Below are 23392 nucleotides of genomic sequence, written 5' to 3' on the forward strand. Positions count from 1 at the left end.
CAAAGATTTAGACTTTTTGTACAGTATAAGTTGCTGACTACAATGAAGTGCTATTTGTCTTTTAAATTTCCTTTTAACTCTGTTTCATGTTTATTTTAATTTTCAATTTACCAGACATTTCCAGAATGCTTATGACATGCCAGGCCCTTTTGAAAAGCAATTTATAGCTCTCAACTCAGCTAATGCAGGTGCTATCATTACCTCATTTTCATAAAAATGAGGACTCTGGGGACCAGCTGGCAGTGGCAGGACCAGGATGCAGAGCCAGGGTGTCAGGGCCCCACCACCTGTTGTTAACCTCTGTGCTCTGCCACCCCTCAAACTGGGTGTGGTGAACTTAATCCCATTATCTTCCAAGGCCCCATCAAACTCTTCTCACTCCACTCCTTTAAGGGCCTCGTATCCAGCATCCATGATACTTATGTGGCCCTTCCTCTGTGGCCCTGTCCTCCTGCTCCCTCCCCATCCTCTGTGAGATCCCCCTCTGTGTCACTGTCCTGCAATGAGGAAGATGAAATCTGCATGGGCCCCAGAACTTTCTATTGAAGATCCATGAGTATTTGTCGTCTTTCAGGCATGTGGGTATGACGTGTATGTGTTCAAATGTATGAAGACACAGGTTGAGAGAGGTTCACGTGTGTGTGTGTGTGTGTGTGTGTGTGTGTGTGGTACATGCATATGAAGGACAGAGGTTGATGTAGAGTGTAATTGTATCCCACTTTATTTATTCTTGTGAGATAGGGTCTCTCACCAAACCTGGAGCTCACTGATTTGGTTAGAATAGCTAGTAGAAGTCCCTGGGGATCCATCTGTCTCTCCCCTAACCCTGTGCTGAGGTTATAGGTACATACAACCATGCCCTGCTGATAATGTGGATGATGAAGATCTGAAGTCAGGGCCTCATGTTTGTGTGGCAAGCACTTTACCTGCTGAGCCATCGGCTAAATTCCTTTTATGCTCCCCCTCCCGCCTGGTTAAAAATAGGATCTCACCATGAAACCCAAACTGGCCTCAAAATCATGATCCTCCTGCCTCAGCTTCCTGAGTGTTAAGATCACATGGGTACATCCCCACACTAAGCATTCAGGCCTTTAATAGACTCCATTCCCAATCCCTCCAAATATTCTGAGGCTGGTATTACATCTCCATTTCATATGTAAACTCAACCTTAGTGTTAAGTGACTTTCCCAAACACATACACAGTTAGGAAAGACCAGACATGGCTGCTGGGGTTTTAAAATCTCCAAAGCCTAGGATCTTTCTGCCATACCAAATAGGAAGTAACTGTCTCACATGTGAGCTAGGACATTCTAAAACAATTTAAATGCACCTTCATTTTCCCAGGCATGGGCTGCAGAATGACTGGAGTCTATGAAGGTGAAAATGGGCCAATTTCAGCACCTGATGTGATTATGTCTAACAGTGGTATTTTGTCTTATTTTTAAAGCAAATCAGCTGGGTGTGGTGGCGCACATCTTTAATCCCAGCCCTTGGGAGGCAGAGGTTGGAGAATGCTATGGATTCAAGGCCAGCCAAAGAGTGTATAGTAAATTCCAGCTCAGCCTGGGCTAGTGCAAGACTATGTCAAAACAATAACAATAACAATAAAAACAAACAAAAAAGCAAAGCAAATTGGTCATCTATATTTTAAATATGTTGGAAATTTCACATGCAATGTGTTTTGGATTTTTGGTTTATTTAGAGATGTTAAGTAGGTCTGTCAACACCTGTTGATATACATTCCTGCAAGGAAAGAATCAGCACAGATTCTCCAGCTCATCTGTTACACACACACATACACACACACCCTTGTCCCCTATGCCTCCCAGCTGCATAGTAGCTTAGGCATTTGCCTGCAGGACTGAAGAGCCTTGGTTTAGATTAAGAAAGTAACTGAGATGGTTACTGGGGTCCCTGATCATTATATTCAACTGACTGATTCCTCTTTTGTGTTCTGGTTCCATCCCACCATGCCTTCCCCCAATGCACTCAGCCTCCATCAGCAGACAGCAAAACTCTTGGTTGATTGCTATCAAACAGAGGAAAGAAAGTCACATTTTAGAAAGTTTGCTCCAGGCCAAAGGCTGATGCCTTTCAAAGACCAGCTTTCTGTTGTAGCCTTACTTGGGGTTATTGCAGTGTCGCTCCTGGTACTTGACTCCTCCTCCACAAGTCCGGGAACACTCAGACCACTTCGACCAGGCCGACCATTGACCATGGATGGGTCGGGGCCCTAGCTCCCCAAGCTTTACACACTGGCCTTGCCGACACCACTGTGAAAAGAACATGCAATATGATTCCTATTAGATGTCACCTAGGAAAGCACAGAGTGATGTAAATACCTGCACATTAAAGGAGTAACAGGCTGGAGACAGAAAGGACAAGGTATAACATGATGATTGAACCTGCTTTTGCTCCATTTCATGAACACTCTCCTGTCCTGTGTCTGCATCTGTATTTTAAGGGCTGCCATTAGAGAGAAATAGTATTTCCCATCATATGCTGAGAATTACACACCTTAAAAGCTGTTGAGGTGTGTAAAACATTCAGATAAGATTCTATATAATGGTCAAAGGTGTCAGTCAAAAAGAAAAACTATAATGGGGTCTGCTCATCACTCAGAGACAATGATACTTTCAGAGGAGTTCAGGTCATTCATTCAAGGATCACAATTTATTTACTTATAAATCACTGTGTTCCATCATAAGCAGATCTTAGATATAAGGTACCAATGTATCATATACCACTGTGCACATATTTTGGCTTATTCAAAACATCACAAGATATTTCTTATGAAACTGAGTAACTTTATGTATGAGCGAATAGTCTATGTAAAATGGTCCTTACTGGAGACCCTCTGATGACCTGGCAGTGTGTCAGGGTCTTGGATGAATTTGCTCTGGGTGTTTCATGACACACACAAGGCAGGCGAGCACTGTTTAATGTGCTAGCCTCCCATGCTAGGGCTGCTCTCTTTGCAGTAATTCCGGGCTTTGCTGGTCATCACTTCTTGGGGCTTGTTTTAGGGCCTGGTAATGTTTTTTTTTTTCCTATGGTCTTTTCACTTTGAGCAAGTTCTACATGACTTAGCAGAACTGCACACTTTCCTAAAAACCCTGTAATTAGATCCAAGGGGTTGGGTTTGTACCATGTCAGGTTTAGCATGAAGTAGAGCACAGTTACAGAATTATAAAGAAAGCTGTTTAATTTCTAAGTCTTCACTTTTCCCCCATGATACATTTGGCTGCATGGGTGTTTATTGTGTGGCTGGGTTGCTAGTGAGTTTTGTCTAAGTTAAGATGTCGCTTCCTTTCTTCAAGTTCTTGCCATGTGCTGATTAATTCCTCTGTTTTGAATTTTTCTTTTCCCCGGGTTGTCATTTTAGAGTTTGCAGAAAAATATATACCACTATTGTGCACATCTGGAGGGAAAGCGATTGGTCGTTTGGGGACCTTGTCTACTCTAAGTACACATCTTCCCTTCCAGGAGTCAGGGGTTCTGTAGGGCTGATGCAAAACAAAGCAGTAATAGCCAATGGCAGGAGCAGCGGCTACTGAGTGGGCAAACCACTTCGGTGTCACAGTAATGGTGGGAGATCTGCACATGCAAACTCGAACTTAATCTCTGCAAAGTATTTAGGAATTAACTACTTTTCAGACAAGAGCTTGCTAAAGGAATTCTAACTTTCTCAGTCACACAGAGGCCCAAATCGCAACTTAAGTAACAGACCCTGGATTCCACTCAACAAGACTCAGTCTACTTCTTACCTCCTGTGCAAATTACTAACCAGTGGATCTTTTTAAAACTTTTGTATTGAAAACTTCAATAAAGACAGGTAATATGTGTGATTTTAATCGCCTTGTACTACTTCCCCTTCAAAATACCCTCTCTACTGATGCTCTTTTTTTTTTTTTTTTCCAATTTGACCAATGGATCTTAATGCTAATTTTCTTTGTGGAAATGTATTTCTTCAGATCTATTTCAATTATTTGATTAATTAGGCTCTTTATGATTTCAGTATTCCATCTGACACTAGGTCAGGTTCCTGACAGATTCTTTCCCTCTGACTTCATAACCTGTGTTGTGAATAGGAATATAGATGAATTTATAGAGATGCAAGTAATACATATGGATGTGCAAAATTTTATATATAAAATGTAAATATTGGGCCAAAGATATAGATCAGTTGATAAAGTGCCTACCTACCACACCTGAAGCCCTGGCCATGATCCTTAACATTGCATAAAACTAGGCATAGTGGAGAATACTTATAATCTTAGCACTTGGGAGGTGGAGGCAGGAGGATCAAAAACTCACCCTCAGATACATAGCAAGCTTGGATCCAGTCTGTGATACCTAAAACCTTGTCCTGTCTCAAGGGTAAAAATATTAAATAGATACATTTTTGCATATATACCTATCACTAGTACTACTTCTAATATTCAATGTCACTGAATGCCCCTGGCTCCCACCAGTATCATTTTAAATTTTTATTTATTTATTTATTTAGTCTTTCATTACCTGACAGAAGTTGACTTAAAACTCAGTATATAGCTCAGGCTGACCTCAAACTCAGTCATTCTATTGGCTTAGTATCCTGAGTGTTTGGTTGAAAGGCTTGAGTAAACCTCCAAGCCTGTCCTCAAGACTTTTTAATAGAAGGCATGACACAGAGCTTTCTTGCACACCTATCTTGAGATAAAAGTTCTTAACTTTTACCCATGGCTTCTCATGTGTCTGTGTTGGCCTCTATTTTTGTATTCCCCCTTGCAAGTCTCTTTCTTCTCTTATCCAGCAGAAGAACTTCAATGTACACTTCCATGTCCATTGTGGTACCCCTATTCATAACAGTTAATCTTAAATGCACAGTAAATCCCAAGCAAGATTCATTTCTCATTTGTCCAGGAGACAACAACCAGTGCTTTATGGTATGTCTCAAGGTGAATTAGAGTTGGTGGCTTCCACACAGGTTTCCCTAGTGGTCTATGGATTCTTGGGGAAATAAACTGACTTTTTAGCTTATTTCATCTATATATTTCTAGTCTCCTTATGTGGTACATAGTACTCAAAATATCACAAAGGAATTGAATTCACTTTAAATGACAAATTCTTCTATGTAGGCTTGTGCCATTTTGAGAGCCAACAGCAGAGCTCAGCAAACCTGCAACATCTCCTCATAGGTGGAATTCTACAATCGTCTTTCTACTGAACTCACTACGTCTGAGTTATTCAAGCATATCTAAGGACATTTTTCCCTCAACACTCTGCTAGGAAAGAAAAAAAAAAGAAATATATATCAGAGCATCATTCATAGCATAGACATCTCCCATAATCTTCCACAGTGAAGATGGCAATGCCAACAGAAAAAAGATCTTTGGTACAAGTGAATGGAAAGTGCCTCTCACCCTTTGATAGGAATGCCATTGTAAGTGATTTATATCCATGCGGCATGTCAGAAACTCTTGGACAGCTCTTGTGAGGTGAGATGTATAGCAGAAGGCCTTGGACTGGAAAGACAGTCACTCCTTCATTACTAATAGGAACACATGATCCCTGAGATGTTTTAAGTTTAACATACAAATGCAATGAAACCTATTACCTGAGATGGAGTTATTTTGACCAAATCTCTTTTGAAAGAAAGAAAGAAAGAGAGAGAGAGGGGGCGGGGGAAGCAAAAATAGCTACGTTAGTGAATGTACTAGGTTACATTAGCACCCAGTTTTGTAATCCCTATCAAATAATGTTGGTTACTTTAAACAGAGGTCAGAAAACTTATGCAGCCAAGAAGGTATTCCATTCTAAGGTCACAATACAAGTAGCTTGAGTCCTAAACCTCATCACATTCCCAGAGCTCAAAACACACAAGTATGCACTTTACCATACTCAAGCCACACACAGTTCCTTCTGCTGCAGGCATGAACTTGGTCTCACACCTGTGGCCCACTCGGTGGCACCAAAGAGATTTGCAAATGTCCTGAAAGGAAAGAAGAGCCTGGTAAGGGTGATAACATGAGAAAAAGGTGAAAGCTTTTGTGCATAATATATTCTGAGATAGATGCAATCAGACAAATTATTCATAGTGTGATAAGCGAAATTAGCAACAACAAGGTAATTTGTTCTAGCAACTATAAGCAGAGACTTCCTACCTACAGAACTCCCATGATTACATGGGTGTGTTTGTGGGTTAGCCATAATAAGGAGGTAGCCAGAGTTAATGTAGAGTATATTAACATCCTGGACCCATAGATTGTATCTCTTAAGGGTAATGATAATGACCAGGGTAGCAGAATCTCCCAGGACTAAAAGAAAGCAAGTCTGATTCAATCCTTGTCCTAGACATGTTTCAGAATTGCTGGAAGCTCCAATTTCCTCTGTCCTCACTGCATCTTCCATACTTAGCTTTTATGCTGAAAGCGATAAAATTGTCACTTTTCCCTACAGAATTGTTCTCAGAGATAAAAGCCATAATACATGTTAAGTGAGTAGTTTTCCCAGCACACACACACTACTCCAGACTATTTGCTGTCATCCCATCTGTCGTGATTACTTTTTTCATCATAACTTCAATTTTCAATTATTCTGATACATAGAAAAATGAAGTCTGTCTGCTCATCTCTATAGGCTTCCATTTTAAGTTGCTCTGGAGTTGAGAGGCTCAAGTTATTGGGGAAACTGATGTGAGTAGTCTGGTTCACACCAGATGCATGAGAGGTAGCTATGAAAACATTTCAAATTACACTTGTATAGGCTTTTGGAATTAAATAATTTTCTTTTCTTTTCTTTTTTTTTTTTTTGTTTTTTTTGTTTTTTACAGCCAATGGAGAACTGTAACCCATACCTACAGCAGTCATGAAAATGACTCTAGGACAAACTAAAGGACAGGAGAAGAGCCACAGGGGGTTGGGGGTGGGGGAGGGAATGTCCAGCGGCATTGCCCTCACCCTCAATGACAGACTGCTGCTCTCACAATTCATAATACTCAAATCCACGGTGAATACCAGCAGTCCCACTAAGAAGGGCCCTCAGTGGAGTGGGAGCAGGGAGGAGGGAAATGGTGGTACCAATACATGATGTGACATGATGTATCCATGCAATGTTTCTGAAAATAAAAGATTAAAAAAAAAAAAAAGAAGCCTAGACATCACAACCAATGCCAAGCCACAGGGCTAAGAGAAGGGGCAGCTGGAGAGGAGCAGGAAAACACATTGGGATTCCAGAGTGAAACAAGACAGGCTTATGAACATGTTATTTCTCCTGTGGTGAAGTGCAGGAGTCAAACGTAATTATAGACAACTACATGCTTTAACGACCACGAAAGCCCTCTGAGAAAGCTTCCTTTCAAAGTAAACAAGAAAGGGACTTTGCACTTTTTTTTTTTTTTTTGCTCTTACCTCCTACTTTTTTTCTAACATATTCAACTAATTTTTTCTTATCTATAATTACCTGGATTTAAGTCATAATTTAAGAGAAAAATAAATAACCACAGAGACCCCAAGATCTCATGTTGCCTCATTTTTTTTTTTTTTTTTGGTTTTTGGAACAAGACCACATTTTATTTTTTTTTAAAGGAAAGAGACTGGATGCTGGCTATATTGGGTCCTGTCATTTGCTGACCAAGTTCCTTGGTTGAATTGCATAGGACATTTGTCCCCTCAAGTAAAACGTGACATGCCAAGAATGTCACTGGCTTCTTCAATTTTTTAATGTATATATGCTTGCAAGTTTGTGTATATGTGCACACATGTGTGCATGTGGAGGCCAGAGGAAACTTTGTGTGTTGTTCCTGAAGGGCACAGCCACATTTTTTTAAATGCATGTGCTACCTTGTGCATCGGGCTTGCGTGGGTACTGGGGAGTCAGACCTGGTTCCTTAGGCTTTAGAGGCAAGCTCCTTAACTGCTAAGCCATTTCTGCAGTCCTGTCCAACTTTTTTGAGACGGGTTTCTCACTGGACTGGAGCTTTTCCAATTGGCTAGACTGGCTGGCCAGTGAGCCCATGGGATTTGCCTGTATGCCTCCTCAGAGCTCATATTACAAGCACATGCCACTGCACTCAGCCTTTTGTATGGACACTGGGGATCAAACTCACATCTACATGCTTGTTGTCAAGTACTTTACCAATGGGGCTATCTCCCCAGCCTGAAAGTTAAGTTTTATAAGGCATTTCGAACTGGTCACATCCAAAACAGAATACTCACCAATCCCTTAAACCTCTCCATGTTCAGAAATTCTCATATCTTTTTACAACATCTCTAACCTTCCCCAAATCCTCTAAAAGGCCCCTGATACTGTCATCGTTTTACTTCTGCTCTCTCACATTGTATCAGAAAAGCTGCCACTAGAGCATGAAATTATATTACAAAAACTTCTAGAATGTAAACTGATTCCCACTTCCATGGTCACCACCCTGTTCCTAGTTACTACCCAGGTGCCTTAGTGCCACACCCTCATCACAAGCCTTGGTACTCTGCCTTCCCTCATCTCTACCTCTTCTGATCTCAACACAACACTATTGAGTGTGCAGCTCTATGTGACTCACAACCTTGTTACATGTCATGTTCCTGAGACCGTGGTGAGTGGCTACTAACCACATTGGATGACAGAGAACATTCCCATCCTCACAGAAAGATCTGGTGGATAAAAAGGAGTAGAGAGAACCTTCGGTGGAGGCCAGTTAGCTCATGTCACTTATGTGCTCAAAACCTCACAATACATCTTACTTCACTTGGAGAAACTCCAAGTCCTTAGTACCTCTTTCTAAGCCATATCTTTGTATCTCCTTTATGTCTCTAATCTGGTCACTTAACAGCTCACCCCGACTAACTCTGCTCTCTCAACACTGGCTTTGCACATTGCAGACACCTCCAGATCATTCTGCATGTGAGTCCTAGCATTGTGTTGAGTCTACTTCCTCGTTTATCCGGATGTCCACCACTATCTCACCTTCTTATGTCCTCCCAGGCCACCTACACTTCATGTCCTATGACCTCACTCATAAAAAAGTCATGCATATAACTGTAGATAAATCTATAAGTAACTTTATTTATTCATTCATTTATTTAATGATATACAGGATCAAGCTTAGAGCTTCACGGATACAAAGCAAGTGTCCTACCATTGTGCTAAATCCCCAGCCTCAAGAATAAACATTTAATCAGGCACCACACCATCGACTTCTCAGTTTCCCTTCTACTCCAAATTCATCAAGCACCTGTGACTTCACTCGTCGGATCATTCACTTATTTGTAATGTTTGCTGCGTATCGTCCTTTTCCCCACCACACTGTCACTGTTACCAGGGAAGGAACTTTGCTTTCTCTGATGCTTCTCAAGAACCTAGAACAGAGCCTGGCACAAAGGAGGCTTCAGTAAGTATATTTTAATAAATCGATCTGTGAATTAAAGATAATGACTTTATAATTAGACATCGTGTTTGCTAGAAATGAAGACTCTGGCATCCTCAAAAAAGACTTCAAGGAGGGCTGCAAAAATGGCTCAGGAGTTAAGGCATTTTCTTACAAAGCCTACTGCTCTAGCTAGATTCAATTCCTATATAAAGCCAGATGCACAAAGTGGGGCATACGTCTGCAGTTTGTTTACAGTGGCAAGAGGCCCTGGCACACCACTGCCTATACACCCCCACCCTGCCTTTTTCTTGCAAATGAAAAAAAGACACACACACACACACACACACATATAATTTTTTTTGGTTTTCCAAGGTAGGGTCTTACTCTGGCCCAGGCTGACCTGGAATGAACTATGTAGTCTTAGGGTGGCCTCGAACTCATGGCTATCCTCCTACCTTTGCCTCCCAAGTGCTGGGATTAAAGTCATGTGCCATCATGCTTGGAAAAAAAAAATACACATTTAAAACTCTTCCAGGGCCAAAAAGTGGGTAAAATATTTGCCATGGAAACATGAGGATTTGAGTTTGGATGCCCAGCATACACAGGCAGGGCGATGCATGCCTGTAACTCCAGAGCTAGGGAGGCAGGCAGGAGGATCTCCAGAGCTTCCTAGCTAAATTGGTGAGCCAAATTGGTGAGCTCCAGGTTCAATGAGAAACCCTGACTCAAAAAAGGAAAAGACAAAAAGGTAGAGAGCAGTTGAGGAAGACACCCAGTATCAACCTCTGACTTCCATATGCAAACACACACAAACACACACACACACAGAGAGAGAGAGAGAGAGAGAGAGAGAGGGGGGGGGGAGGGAAGGAGGGAAGGAGGGAGGGAGGGAGGGAGGGAGGGAGAGAGAGAGAGAGAGAGAGAGAGAGAGAGAGAGAGAGAGAGAGAGAGAGAGAAACTACATGCATTTGCACCTACATACATAAGCATGTCCACATCCATGTAAATGCAAAACTGCTAAGTATTCAAATAAAATATGTAGGGCAATCTGACAAAACATGTGGAGAACAACCAGACCCTCCTGTGGATATAAATCAGCGGGAGAGCACTTAGCTCACACACAGGCACAAGTCCTAGGTTCAATCCCAAGTACCCTACAGAGAGCAAGGCAGAGGAAGAAAGGGGGGGGGGGAGGGGAGGAGGAGGAAGAGGAGGAGGAAGAGGAGGAGGAAGAGGAGGAGGGAGAAACAAAACTAAACTAAACTTATGAGTCCTCGAGCTAACAATGTTTTCCATATGATTTGACTGAAGCCTCACAATGACTCTGTGAGGAAAACACAACTGTTCTCTTTGGTATGCTCATAAGAAAGACTGCAGTGAAGTCAAGTGAATTCTTCAACTGCTTTTAGCAGGTAAATCTCTGTTTGCCCCAGAGTTAAACCCACCTATGTTTAACCTCACTGCTCAAGCTTTTAAGCTAAGCAATAATTAAAATGTTACAATCCACAAGAATTGCTACTGGTATCATTTTAAAAATTAAGTTCACTGAGGTATAATTTAGTACAATAATGTGCACCCATTTTAAGTATCTGGTTGTAGGACCTCAGACAAAATATACACACCACTGCAGACAGGAACGTAATTGAAACACAGTGTACGTATCACCCCTCCAGCCTCCCGAGTCCTCTCTCAGAGATGATGACTCTTCTGATGTTTGTCACCAAAGATTAATGATAATTTTCCTGAAATTTCATACAAATGGTATTAACCAAATGGACTCTTCTATGGTATTTTGCTCGACATGTTTCTTCAGCCTTCCATGTTTCTGCACATAGCAATGAATTCTTCTGCCTTTTTTTTTTTTTTAATGATAGAGTTCCATTGTATAAATGCATCAAGATTTGCCTTTTACCCCATGAAGGACATTTCAGAGGGTTACAGGCTTTGCTCTTATCAATCACACATAGTTAAGAATACTCTTGGGCAAGTCATTTTTTCTTGTGAGAATATTTTTATTGTTTTTACTTTCTTTTGTGAGTATGTATGTGGGTATATGCATGGACCATAATGTGTGTGTGGAGGTCAGAGGACAGCCTTGGGGTGTTGGTCCTCTCTTTTTTGTTATTCTTATTTTTTTGTTTACTTTTTTATTATTTATTTGAGAGCAACAGACAGACACACACACACACACACACACACAGAGAGAGAGAGAGAGAATGGGTGCTCCAGGGCCTCCAGCCACTGCAAACGAACTCCAGATGCGTGCGCCCCCTTTTGCATCTGGCTAATGTGGGTCCTGGGGAATTGAGCCTCAAACTGGGGTCCTTAGGCTTCACAGGCAAGTGCTTAACCACTAAGCCATCTCTCCAGCCCTTATTTTTTTTTTTGTTGCTTATTTTTATTTATTTATTTGAGAGCAACAGACAGAGAGAAAAAGAGGCAGATAGAGAGAGAGAATGGGCACACCAGGGCCTCCATCCACTGCAAACAAACTCCAAACATGTGAGCCCCCTTGTGCATCTGGCTAACGCAGGTCCTGGGGAAGTGAGCCTTGAACCGGGGTCCTTAGGCTTCACAGGCAAGCGCTTAACCACTAAGCCATCTCTCCAGCCCTATTCTTGTTTTTATTTGTTTGTTTGTTGTACTGGAAAAGGCAGACAAGCTTTGATATTCTCTTGAATTTGTCTCCCATTTTGTAGGCATGTTTGAATTACAGACATATGTGTCACTGATTGTCCAACTTTATGAGGGTACTGGGGTTCTGAACTTTGGTCAGCATGCTTTCAGACCAAGCATTTTTAGCCACTGAGCCATCTCCCCTATTCTGTGAGTATATTATTTTATTTCTGATAGATAAATACCTAAGAATACAGTTTTTGGATCATAGAGTAAGGGTAGAACTAGAAAGATAGAGCTATTTTTTATATAAAGAAATAGTGATCTTTATTTAATGTTCAAAGAGTTAATTTGAGAACACCTAAGCAAGGTTTCGATACAATTTTGAATCAAAAATCCTGGGCTTTTTTTTTTTTTTTTTTTTTTTTTTTTTTTTTTTTTTTTGTCTCTTGGTTTTTTCTGTGTACTCCTGGAGAGATTATTTAACTTCAATTTCCTATAGTTAGAGTCAAAAGAACAATAAACACTAGCTCTGTCGGTTCTTCCAGTGGATTAATAAGACCTAAGATCACATAAATGGAGAGTAAGATAGTCATCTTGCAACAGATGAAGATGAAATGCAGTGCAGTAGGTGTTAGAATACAGCTAAGGTCTCTTTAAGAGATGTTGCCTGAGGCCCAGGCCCCTGCAACCAGGACCCCTAAGGCCACCTAAATGATGGTCTTAGGTCCAGTCTAGTATCTTCTTAATTCCCCAACTCTATCTAGTGTTTTCACGGCTCCTAACACTTAGAATGGGTCATATGGTATGGAATTTTTTCCCTACCCTTTGTTTCTTAGGACGGAAGTCCATCCCTCTCTGTCTGACACTGGGACTTGCCATATTCTTCCATGTTATAATAACAAAGCTCTCCCAGGAAATCTCTTCTTTAAAAGAAGTCATGTCAGTATCTGTGACCAAATAGGTCTGCTAATACTGTCCCCACCATGGTAAACTAATTGCCCCTCTGTGTTTGCATGCACAGGGTACAAAGCACAAGTCTCTGTCAGAGAGGCCAGGCATCTGGAGGACTTTTTAGAAGAGAAATATGTGTTTTTCAGACAAGTAGCAATGCTGAGAAGGTCCTGTGGCATGCGTACTGAGATACCCTTTTAATCACATAAGTCATTCCTGGCCCCCTTGAGGGAAGGAAAAGAGGGAGATTAAGGAAAATCTTCTATCTCAAGAAATTTAAAGTACCCAAACCTGTGAGCTTCAGCCACCACTGCATGTCCAGCAATCAATTATGGAGCAGCAGCTCCTGTGCCAGACACTTGTTAGGCATTGTGATAACTTGGGCAAGAGACATGAGAATACATAACTGCCATGTGGTATCTCAAGTTCACAATGGTGGAAGACAAGGTTGGAGATGGAGCCCAGAAAAGGAGTGTTTGAATGTAATTGTGGAGAAAAGGAGGGAATTCCTGAGCTGAATCATTAACAATACAAAATTATTACATGTTTGCCACGCAGATCGCCATGGGAAATCCACAGGCAATGACTTGCACATAGGAAGAAGGAAATAGTGAAGAAAGTATGTAAAGCCCACACAAGGACATCAATATTGTTGGGACATAAGTATGCAGGCATGGTAATAGAAACAGGATTATTTTAATAAGACACAAAGGAAATGTGATTAGCTATTTGAAAGTTTCTACTTATTCACCATTCTTTAATCACAATGTCAAATTCTTAGAATTACACTCACATCCTATCATCTTGCAGAGGGAATGCTCTCGGATAAGACGGCCCCCAAACATTCACTAGAATTAGTGCCTTCTCCCCATGTTCTATTTGACTACAGTAAGCCAATGAAGATCGAGCTCCTGCTATGTAACAGTAGCTGCTGTCCACTGAGCCACAAAATCAACTAACAGATGCTTTATCCAGTGCCTCCCTTCCAAAGCATTAATTCGATTCCCACACAGTGCTCAGAGCCTGCAGGTAAACAGCATCAATTCACTGGCTGAGCCAGGAAGTGACAGATGCTCTCCTCAATTGCTATGGGGTAGTGCAGTCAGGTTCACCTTGCTAGCAAAATTCACCTGACCACGAGCAGCTTGTGGGGAACAAGGTTCACTTTGGTTTACAAATTCAAGGGAAAGTTCCATGATGGCAGGGGAAAAAAATGGCATGAACAGAGGGTGGACATCACTTCCTGGCCACCATCAGGTAGACAACAGGAGAATGTACCAAACACTGGCAAGGGAACACTGTCTATAATACCCATAAGCCCACCTCAAACAATACACTGCCTCCAGGAGGCATCAATTCCCAAATCTCCATCAGCTTGGAATCTTCAGGATGCCTAAGTTTATGGGGAACACCTGAATCAAACCACAATATTCAGCCCCTAGCCCCATAAACTGATAAAAATGCATGATATAAAATACAGTGCATTCATCCAACTTTAAAAGACCCCATACTTTTAATGAATCCCAATGATGTTCAACACCAAGATCTTTTAACTGAACTATAATAGCCCCCCCAAAAAAAACCAAAAAAACAAATCCCCCCAGAACCCCATAATGGCACAAAATAAACATTTACACTGCAAAAGATGGCATTGGGCACAGCAAAGAAATATTCAACCAATGCAAGATTTAAACAACCAGGGCAAATATCAAACTGTAGCTCCAAGTCCAGCAACTCTAGTCAGTGACAAATCTCCAAGTTTGATAATTCTAACCAGCAACAAGTCTCTGGAGTTCCAATTCTACTTCTCCACCTAGGCTACTCACAGTCCTGGAATACTTCATCCAGTACCAGCAGCTCTCCTTATCAGCCATCTTGTGGTCCTGGCATCTCCACTGGCTCTCCACTACAACACACAGTTCATCCTCATGGCTACATAGGGTCTGCATGCCGGCATCTAGCAAACCTGCTTCACAGTGCCCATGGCCATTTCCAAAACACAAGACCATATTGCAAATTCAATGACTCTCCCTTTGTTTCCTGCATTTTTTATACTCCACAATACCAGGTATGGTGCCAGTTTGTTAATTCAGGAGGGGTAGGGAGGGGAGAATAAAGCAGACTTTGAAGAATAGGACATTCCTTGAGCACCCAGGCCACTTCAAAAGAGTCTACATTCTTCCTGTTGTCCCAGTGCAGACCACCTGGCCCAATCTCAAAGGTTGTAATCTCTCATATAATCGCAGCTGAATGGGCAGAGGTTTCAGCCCAAAGATTTCATTTCTTCTTTGCCATATACCTCTGCTCACACCTGTCCATTTCTATGCAATGCACCCCTGCACAAATTCTCATGACACAGGCATAAAAGCAAGATTCTTACACAAACTGCTTCTAGCCCAGTCCAAGCAAAGCTCTTTCTCACCCTCACAAGCCAAACTTCATAGTCCATAGTTCTTATTGCATACAGGTCCTTCGACTCTGACCAGAATAGTCCATCAAGCTATCCTTACAGTTCTGCAAGGTGTCTCTTAGGTCAAGATTTCAAATTTATCTACATTCCTCTTGAAAATCAGCTCTAAAAGGCTAAAGCCACATGGTCAGATGTCTAGCAGCAATCCTACCTCTCAGTACCAACTTTACTGTTGCAGTCAGGTTTGCATTGCTGGCAGAAATTGCCTGACAAATAGCAGTTTGTGAGGAAATAAGGTTTATTTTTGCTTACAGACTCAAGGGGATGCTCCATGATGGCAGGGGAAAACAATGGCATGAACAGAAAGTGGACATCACCTCCTGGCCACAATCAGGTAGACAACAGGAACAGGAGAGTGTACTAAACACTGTCTAGGGGAGACTGCTTATAATACCCATAAGACTACCCCCAGAAATACACTGCCTCTAGGAGACATTATTTCCCAAATCTCCATCAATTGGGAACCTAGCATTCAGAACGCCTAAGTTAACGGGGGATACCTGAATCAAATTACCGCAGCAGGCAACTCTTTTTTTTTTTAGGTCTACTCCAATTGTATGGAACCACTAGTCAGATTTCATGAGCATTGCTGTGGTTTGGATCTGATTTCTCCTTCTTGGGCCCACGTGTTACGAGGCTGGACTTTGGCGTGGTAATACTGGGAAGTAGAACATTTATCAAACAGGGCCTTGTGGAAAGACAGTAGATCACTAAATGTGCCCCTGACATTAGTTAAAATACATATCATAGAATGCTGGTTAGTTTTCACAAGCAGGTTGTTATGAAACCTTGAACCTGAGCCTGACCCTGCATAATGTGCCTGGCTTTCTAGAGGTCAGTGTGATTGCTTGTTCCCACCTGTGCTGTTGTTGTTGGCATGATGTGATACAGTCAAGAAGGACCTCACCAGAGCTGAGCCAACACCAGGGCCACATCCTCAAATCTCTAAAACCTAGCTAAGGAAGCTTCCTTTTCTGCCTAAGTAACTTTGCATGGGGACTTTGATTTCAGCAGTGAAGCTGACTAATACCGACACTTTGGAAAGGGACAGATATGGAGCTTGATTTGCCAATGACTCACAATGGGGAGCTTGGAGAAGGCAATAAAAACAGTGTCAGAAGTTTGAGACAATCAAGGAAAGTCAGGTGCAATAGTGATGACAAGGCTGAACAGAGGAAAGATTGAGAGGAAACCCTTGTCATTTGAATAATACAATGGTACTGGGAGAAAAACCCTCACTAATTTGCCAGGGAAGAACTACTGTCCTCCCCTCACATATGTGGATGTTCAGGCTGAATGAGGCTGTTATTTGCCCCAGATACTAAGAAGTGAGGGAGTAGGTGATAAGCAAGGGTAATGGAAAAATGAAGATGATAAAAATATATTATATACATTTATGAAAATACCATAATGAAACTCATTGTATACAATTATCATATGCTAATAAAACACCAAAAAAATGATTCTAAGTACAGGTCTATATAATTCCAAAAGCTAGAGGATGCATGCATGCTTGTAAGCATATTTTGGAATACTATGCAAACTTGCCTTCCTAAGGCAAATGGAGGAGAAAAAATGGAAGCAAGTTGATAAAAGAAGATAAAGAACACTATACTATGATGGAAAAATACACACTCAAGGTCCATCAACCCACTCCCTTCTCCATTTTACCATCAACATCTTAAGTTGTATCTTCTAACCAAGGCTCTCTCCTGGCTCTCCAGACATGTCTACCTTTGTGCCTTTCATCATTTTAGCCCTTTATTTTCATTTGGACTTTCATTTCCCCTTGCTCCCCAAGGGAGACTCTCAGACTGAGATACTATCATCAAAAAAACATGGTGTGAGGGCTGGAGAGATGGCTTAACGGTTAAGCGCTTGCCTGTGAAGCCTAAGGACCCCGGTTCGAGGCTCGGTTCTCCAGGACCCACATTAGCCAGATGCACAAGGGGGCGCACACATCTGGAGTTCATTTGCAGTGGCTGGAAGCCCTCGCGCGCCCATTCCCTTTCTACCTGTCTCTTTCTCTCCCTCTCTCTCTGTCACTCTCAAATAAAGAAATAAAAATGACAAAAAATATTTTTAAAAAAACATGGTGTGCCGCTAGAAAATGATTAAGAATAGTTGCTCAAGTCGCTGCTTGACACAGAACAGGCACCTACAAACATCTCCCGAATGTGTGATCCTGAAGTAATGGAAGCCAGTGGAGCAACTTTCTTTGTATTTCTAAAGAAAATCACACTCCCTATCAATAATGTACTCAAACTTGCATAAGCACTTGATTGACAACTGATGAAAATGGGTGAGTCTTCTAGAGTGAAGTGAATTGTAAGTCAGGGTCGGGAGACAAACTTTCCTTGCAAAGTGGATGGGCTATTTACTTCTACCAAATGTATCAATTTAACAGGCAAATTGAAAAACCTAAAATTGACTCATTTTTCACACATAATATATAATGATTTGCTAGTGGAATGTGCCATGAATAGGTATGCTAAAAATGTGAATCTGGTTAATTTTTTAAGGTATAGGTAAGTTATGTATACATTTTTTGTGACTAATAAGTTATTTTGCATCAACATGTATACCACTAAAGCAATCCTATTATTTGATAGATATTGTTTCTCAGGTATGGATAACTTATGTTTTGCAAATGAGTTGACTGGTAAAATAACAGTAAGTGTGTAAAACTACAGAAATACCTTGTGAATCATGCAAGTGCTTGCTAGTGATTAAATGTTCGTTTAAGGGAGACAAGTATTCAACAGTACAGAAGAGAAGGCTTAGAGCCCATGCGGATGGTTTGTTTTGTTTAGATTTGACCATTTGAAAGTACTGCAGCTTTGGGTAAACCAAATACCTTCTCTAGGCTTCAGGTGAAAAGGCGCGGTCATTTTTTACTTTAAAGAGTTTTGCAGACTTCGGTCAATTCAATCATTTTTTAAAATTAATTTGAGAGAGACAGACAGAGAGAGAAAGAGGCAGAAAGAGAATGGGCACTCCAGGGCTTCCAGCCACTGCAAAGGAACTCCAGACATGTGCACCCCTTGTGCATCTGGCTAACATGAGTCCTGGGAAATTGAACCTCGAACCAGGGTCCTTAGGCTTCATAGGCCAGCGCTTAACTGCTAAGCCATCTTTTCAGCCCCAATTAAATCTTTTAGTAAAATGCCATTTGTGGAACAGAGGCTGACTCAGCAAGTGCTAGGAATAGGTGATGGGGTGGGAGTGGTGCTACAGGTACTTGTAAGGGCAGTGGTGTGGCTGCTGCTGCTGCTGCTGCTGGGGACAGCACTGGCACTTGTGGAAAAGAGCAATAGAGAAGAGGAAGGAGCGGAGATAGAGAGGAAAGATGAGTTATAAACATCCGTCTTTTCCATGTATCCAGATACCTACAACTTTAGTATTTCTCACTGGATACCAGTTTAAATAAATCAGTTTAAAAATGATTCTACGTTTTAGTGATGCTGTGACCTAAAATATTGTCAATGATACAAGCAGAACAAGGTTTGCCTTATCGTCACATTCTCGAATTTTTCATTTTTCTTTTTCACAATGGGATGAAAGACAACATAAAAACTGTATTAAGAATATTAAAAATACACCTTGAATATTTACATAGCAAACAGTTATTGTCCAGAAATACTTTTCCTATACTCGGAAAGGTTTATAATTCATTATTAAGGTTGTATGATCTTAAATACATCACATTAAAAGGGAGTATGTACATAAAGGATACAGAGCTGGAGAGATGGCTTAGTGGTTAAGGCACTTGCCTGTGAAGCTTATGGACCCAGATTCAGTATCTTCCAGATCCCACGTAAGTCAGACACACAAGGTGATGCAAGTGAACAAGGTCACATAGAACACAAGGTGGTGCACATGGAGTTCAATTACAGTGGCTAGAGACCCTGGCATAACAATTCTCATTCTCTATCTCTCTCTCTCCCTCTCTCTCTCTTGCGCATACACTCTCTCACACAATAAAAAAAGGCCAGTTTGTTGGGCTTGCCTAAAAAACAAAACAAAACAAAACAAACACAGTGATCAGCAGTAGGTAAGAGCTATTGTTCTCAGATTCACTAGTAGAGATGAAGCCTGACTATAAAAAAGGGGACTTTTCTTCCATGGATCCAGACAAGTGGTATTTAAACCAAGCATAGTCTACAGGGGATAAGCCTGGATAATTCATTGACAGCACAATTACTACTTAATTATCATGCCAAACAACTGACGTTTTAGAGATAACCCAGACGCTAACCTCTGGCCTCAGCAAACCAAATGTTTATTCTTTCAGTAGGTACACAGGCACACTGCAGAACCTTAATGCAAGCTGGAAATCATAAGCAAACATACCTTCACAAAGCCAAGGCTGCAGAGCTTGGCTTTTGCTCCAAACTGCCACTTACACTGTGTGTCAGCATCATAAATCTGTCCTGGTAGTTTGTCCGGATATTTATACTGTCCTGTTTGCTTGGGCTCATCCACTAGGCAGCCAGCCTGAGGGGTGCTGTAGAGATAAAAAAAAAAATACAAAAAAACCCCACATTTTTTATTAAATGTATTCATCTGTGACATTTCCCTTTAAAACAGTGCCCCTCTGAAAGCATCATGCAAATAAAATGCAGAAACCTCTTTGAGAAATGTGTATATGTGATATGGAGAAGAATTAGTTGGTAAAGTGTTGTCGGCATGAGTATGTGGCCCTACATATAAGCCAGGCATGGCAGCACACACCTCTCGTCCCAGCACTATAGGAACTGGAAGATGGATTGGGCAGGGGATGGGAAAGGTAAACATATGAGGAAACTCCCTTGTGCAGTCTCATTCAATAACATTCAACAAGATTTTATTGGGTACCTTCTATGGGGTAAGTCTTAGGCTAAGAACAAAAGGTTCAAAATACAATAGACAGAGTGCTGGTCTTCATGGGTCTTAAGTCATGTTGTGCTCTTTAAGTGAATTGAAAGAGGGTGAAGATGTGCTTTAGCTCAGAAAAGCTTGATAATGAACCTTTTACATGAAACTCTATTTCAAAAGTCAAAATGAATCATTAGAAAGGCCGGGCGTGGTGGCTCATGCCTTTAATCCCAGCACTCGGGAGGCAGAGGTAGGAGGATCGCTGTGAGTTCAAGGCCACCCTGAGACTACAGAGTTAATTCCATGTCAGCCTGGACCCGAGTGAGACCCTACCTCAAAAAACCAAAAAAATAAAAAAAATTAAAAAAATTAAAAAATAAAAGAAAGAAAGAAAGAACATACCTGGAGGCAAAAAAAAAAAAAAAAAAAAAAAATCCCAGAGTTATTTCTGATTGGAACACATTAAGTACATGACATGGATAGTTAAAAAAAAAAAAAATGTACTGTATCCCTACTTAATTATATAATTAAACTGTAACATCATTGAGAGGCTAAACACAATTTTGGAATCAGACAGTTTGGGGTATTATTAAGCATGCAACCTTGATCACCTTATGCAATTCTCATAGCCTCATTAATGATGATGACTCCCATAAGGGTTGTTATATAGCTCAAACCAGAAAATGCGAGGTACTTAACTGTAATATAGCCTGCTGCTATTATCATTAGGACTATCCCAAGCATTTAACTGTAACATATTCATGATGGGAATTCAATATGTATCTAATTGACCTTGATTTATATCTATTGATCACTTTCTCATGTGAGTCAGAAAAGATAGCTTCAAACCCTAAATCATGAATATAAAACTAACAAGAAAAGTTATGTGGTAAAGCTCACAATTAGCAAATGTCTATCAAGTTTTTTCCTATCCTCTGGACATCACTGGGTTAGATATCATTACATTTAAATTTGATAGCTCTATAATTTTTTTTACAAATAATAAATAGTGGTATAGGTGCAAACACGTCAAAAGTGTGCATTTCCAAACAAACTTTACTCAAATCAGGTCAAAGGGAGAGGAGCTAGACCTCAGATATTCACATAAATCAATATAGATTAAAAATATAAAGCTTTAGGAATGGAACTAGGCTGTAGGGTAAATTAAATTTTAATATGAATCAAATAGGACTGTTTTTCTAACTTCTACTTCTACCACAATAGTCTAGAACTTTTGAGTTATCAAAAGGATTTTACGCTCATTTGGATATATGTTTTTGGACATAGAACCAGCCCATGGCTATTTCAAACCAATTAGTAAATCAAGAAAATGCTCTATTCATGAAGAATATATACTACTGGTATTTCTAATGCACCTCAAACAAGTTGGCTGACCAGATTAAATAATCCCGGTAAAAAGACAATATGTTTTGCAGTCTTGGAAGTCAAAGAAGAGAGATGGGTTATGAATCTTAGGTTTTAGACCAACATACATACCAGTCTTCTATCTGCATCTTTCCAGCTGCAATACTTTAAGCAATAGAACTGACTTCTCTAGACTCAACTTCCTCCATTCTAGAGTGCTCATAGACACTCTAGAATTGCTCTGGGGATTGAAAAAGGAAGTGTGTGTAGAGAGTGTCTAACACAGTAATAGGTCTTCAGTTCCTTTATTTTCAACAAGAATGCCATCCTCATTATTGAAATCATAATCATAGGAATTTTTATTTTACCTGACCATAGACAGACAGGTCAATATGTATTTCCTGGAGTATTTGTTTTTTGTTTTTGTGGCACTGGAAACTAAACCTGGTGCCTCACAACTACTAGGCAAGCACTCTACTGCTCAACTATATCTGTAGCCCACATTTTTACTTTTTTAAAAAAATGTGTAGCCCAGGCTGGCCTCAAACTCTTGATCCTGCTGCCTCTGCTTCTTCAGCAATATCCTACCAGCGTGCGCCACCACAACCGGCACATTTTTACTTTTTATTATTTATTTATTTTGTTTTTTCGAGGTAGGGTAGCTCACTCTCGCTCAGGCTGACCTGGAAGTCATTCTGTAGTCTCAGGGTGGCCTCGAACTCTCAGTGATCCTCCTACCTCTGCCTCCCGAGTGCTGGGATTAAAGGCATGCGCCACCACGCCCGGCCGGACATTCTTACTTTTTATTTTGAAATAGGGTCTCAGCTATCAAGGCCAGCCTTGAATTCACTTGATAGCCCAGGGAGGCCTTGAATTCCTAACCCTCCTGTCTCAGTCTGAATAGCTGTAAGAATTGGCCTATAACAGCAGTTCTGTCTTGAGTATTTCTTTTCACAACACTGAATATGACTTTAAATCTGAGTCTATCTCTGAATTCCACTTGTCTTACCTAAGGAATTTCTTGAGATACTGTCGGCTGCAAGAAGACCATGAAAACACCCCGTTGTTTCCAGTCAGCGTTGGAGACATGATGTTGCCTTCAGCCTTCCTGCAGGGGTTGCCTTCGCCATCATGAATCATGCCAAAGCTGATACAAGATGAAGAAAACCACCCTTGCGTGAGCCCATTTGCCAAGTTACAACCAGGGAAAGAAAGAATACACACCAAGACTCAGTGGACCAGGTGTGAGGCAGTGTTAAAGAAAATGTAAGGATAATACCAACAGAATGAGCTACTGCTGTAAAAATCATATAGAAAAACTGAAATAACATGAAGGGCTTTATGATATCATTTCTTGGCCACAAGACCAAAACACAGTGTGCCTGCTATACATTTTAAGGGCTAGAAAAATCTTTGTCAAGATTTCTTAGCCAAAATAAAGCTTATGTAGCTAATTTATGTCATTCAAAATAGCCATCACTAATCCTGGAAGTATGGTAGAGAATGTCAGAGTGAGGAGGAGGTGGTATGAACAGAAGGTAACTGCAAGATTTTTATAGGTACTTATTTGTAAGGTTAGTATGACATGTATCTTCTACAGTGGTGATCAATTTCTTAGCTGAAGTCACAAGCTCTGATTATAATTGAATTTCCTAATAGTAGTAAATATCCTCAAACTAATGGTTGAGATCACGTACTAGAAACATAAAATGTGAAAACATGACATCCCAGAGCTCAACCTATAGTTATGAGAGTGATGTATATGATTTCTTAACACTCTTCTT

At 40.8% G+C, this 23392-nt stretch overlaps 1 protein-coding gene across 1 annotated transcript in view; it reads right to left on the minus strand.

Annotated features, from left to right (window-relative positions):
- Window positions 1-23392, minus strand: part of Adamts18 (ADAM metallopeptidase with thrombospondin type 1 motif 18) — a 150278-nt gene that overhangs the window by 60665 nt on the left and 66221 nt on the right. Inside the window, exons 7-10 of the mRNA XM_045140600.1 lie at window positions 22618-22755; window positions 19740-19893; window positions 5879-5974; window positions 2125-2273 (exon numbers count right to left, since the gene is read on the minus strand). Of these exons, the coding sequence (XP_044996535.1) occupies window positions 2125-2273; window positions 5879-5974; window positions 19740-19893; window positions 22618-22755 (537 nt within the window). The remainder of the gene's footprint in view (window positions 1-2124; window positions 2274-5878; window positions 5975-19739; window positions 19894-22617; window positions 22756-23392) is intronic.

Source organism: Jaculus jaculus, chromosome 1 (assembly GCF_020740685.1).
Source record: "Jaculus jaculus isolate mJacJac1 chromosome 1, mJacJac1.mat.Y.cur, whole genome shotgun sequence".
NCBI classification, from domain to species: Eukaryota; Metazoa; Chordata; class Mammalia; order Rodentia; family Dipodidae; genus Jaculus; species Jaculus jaculus.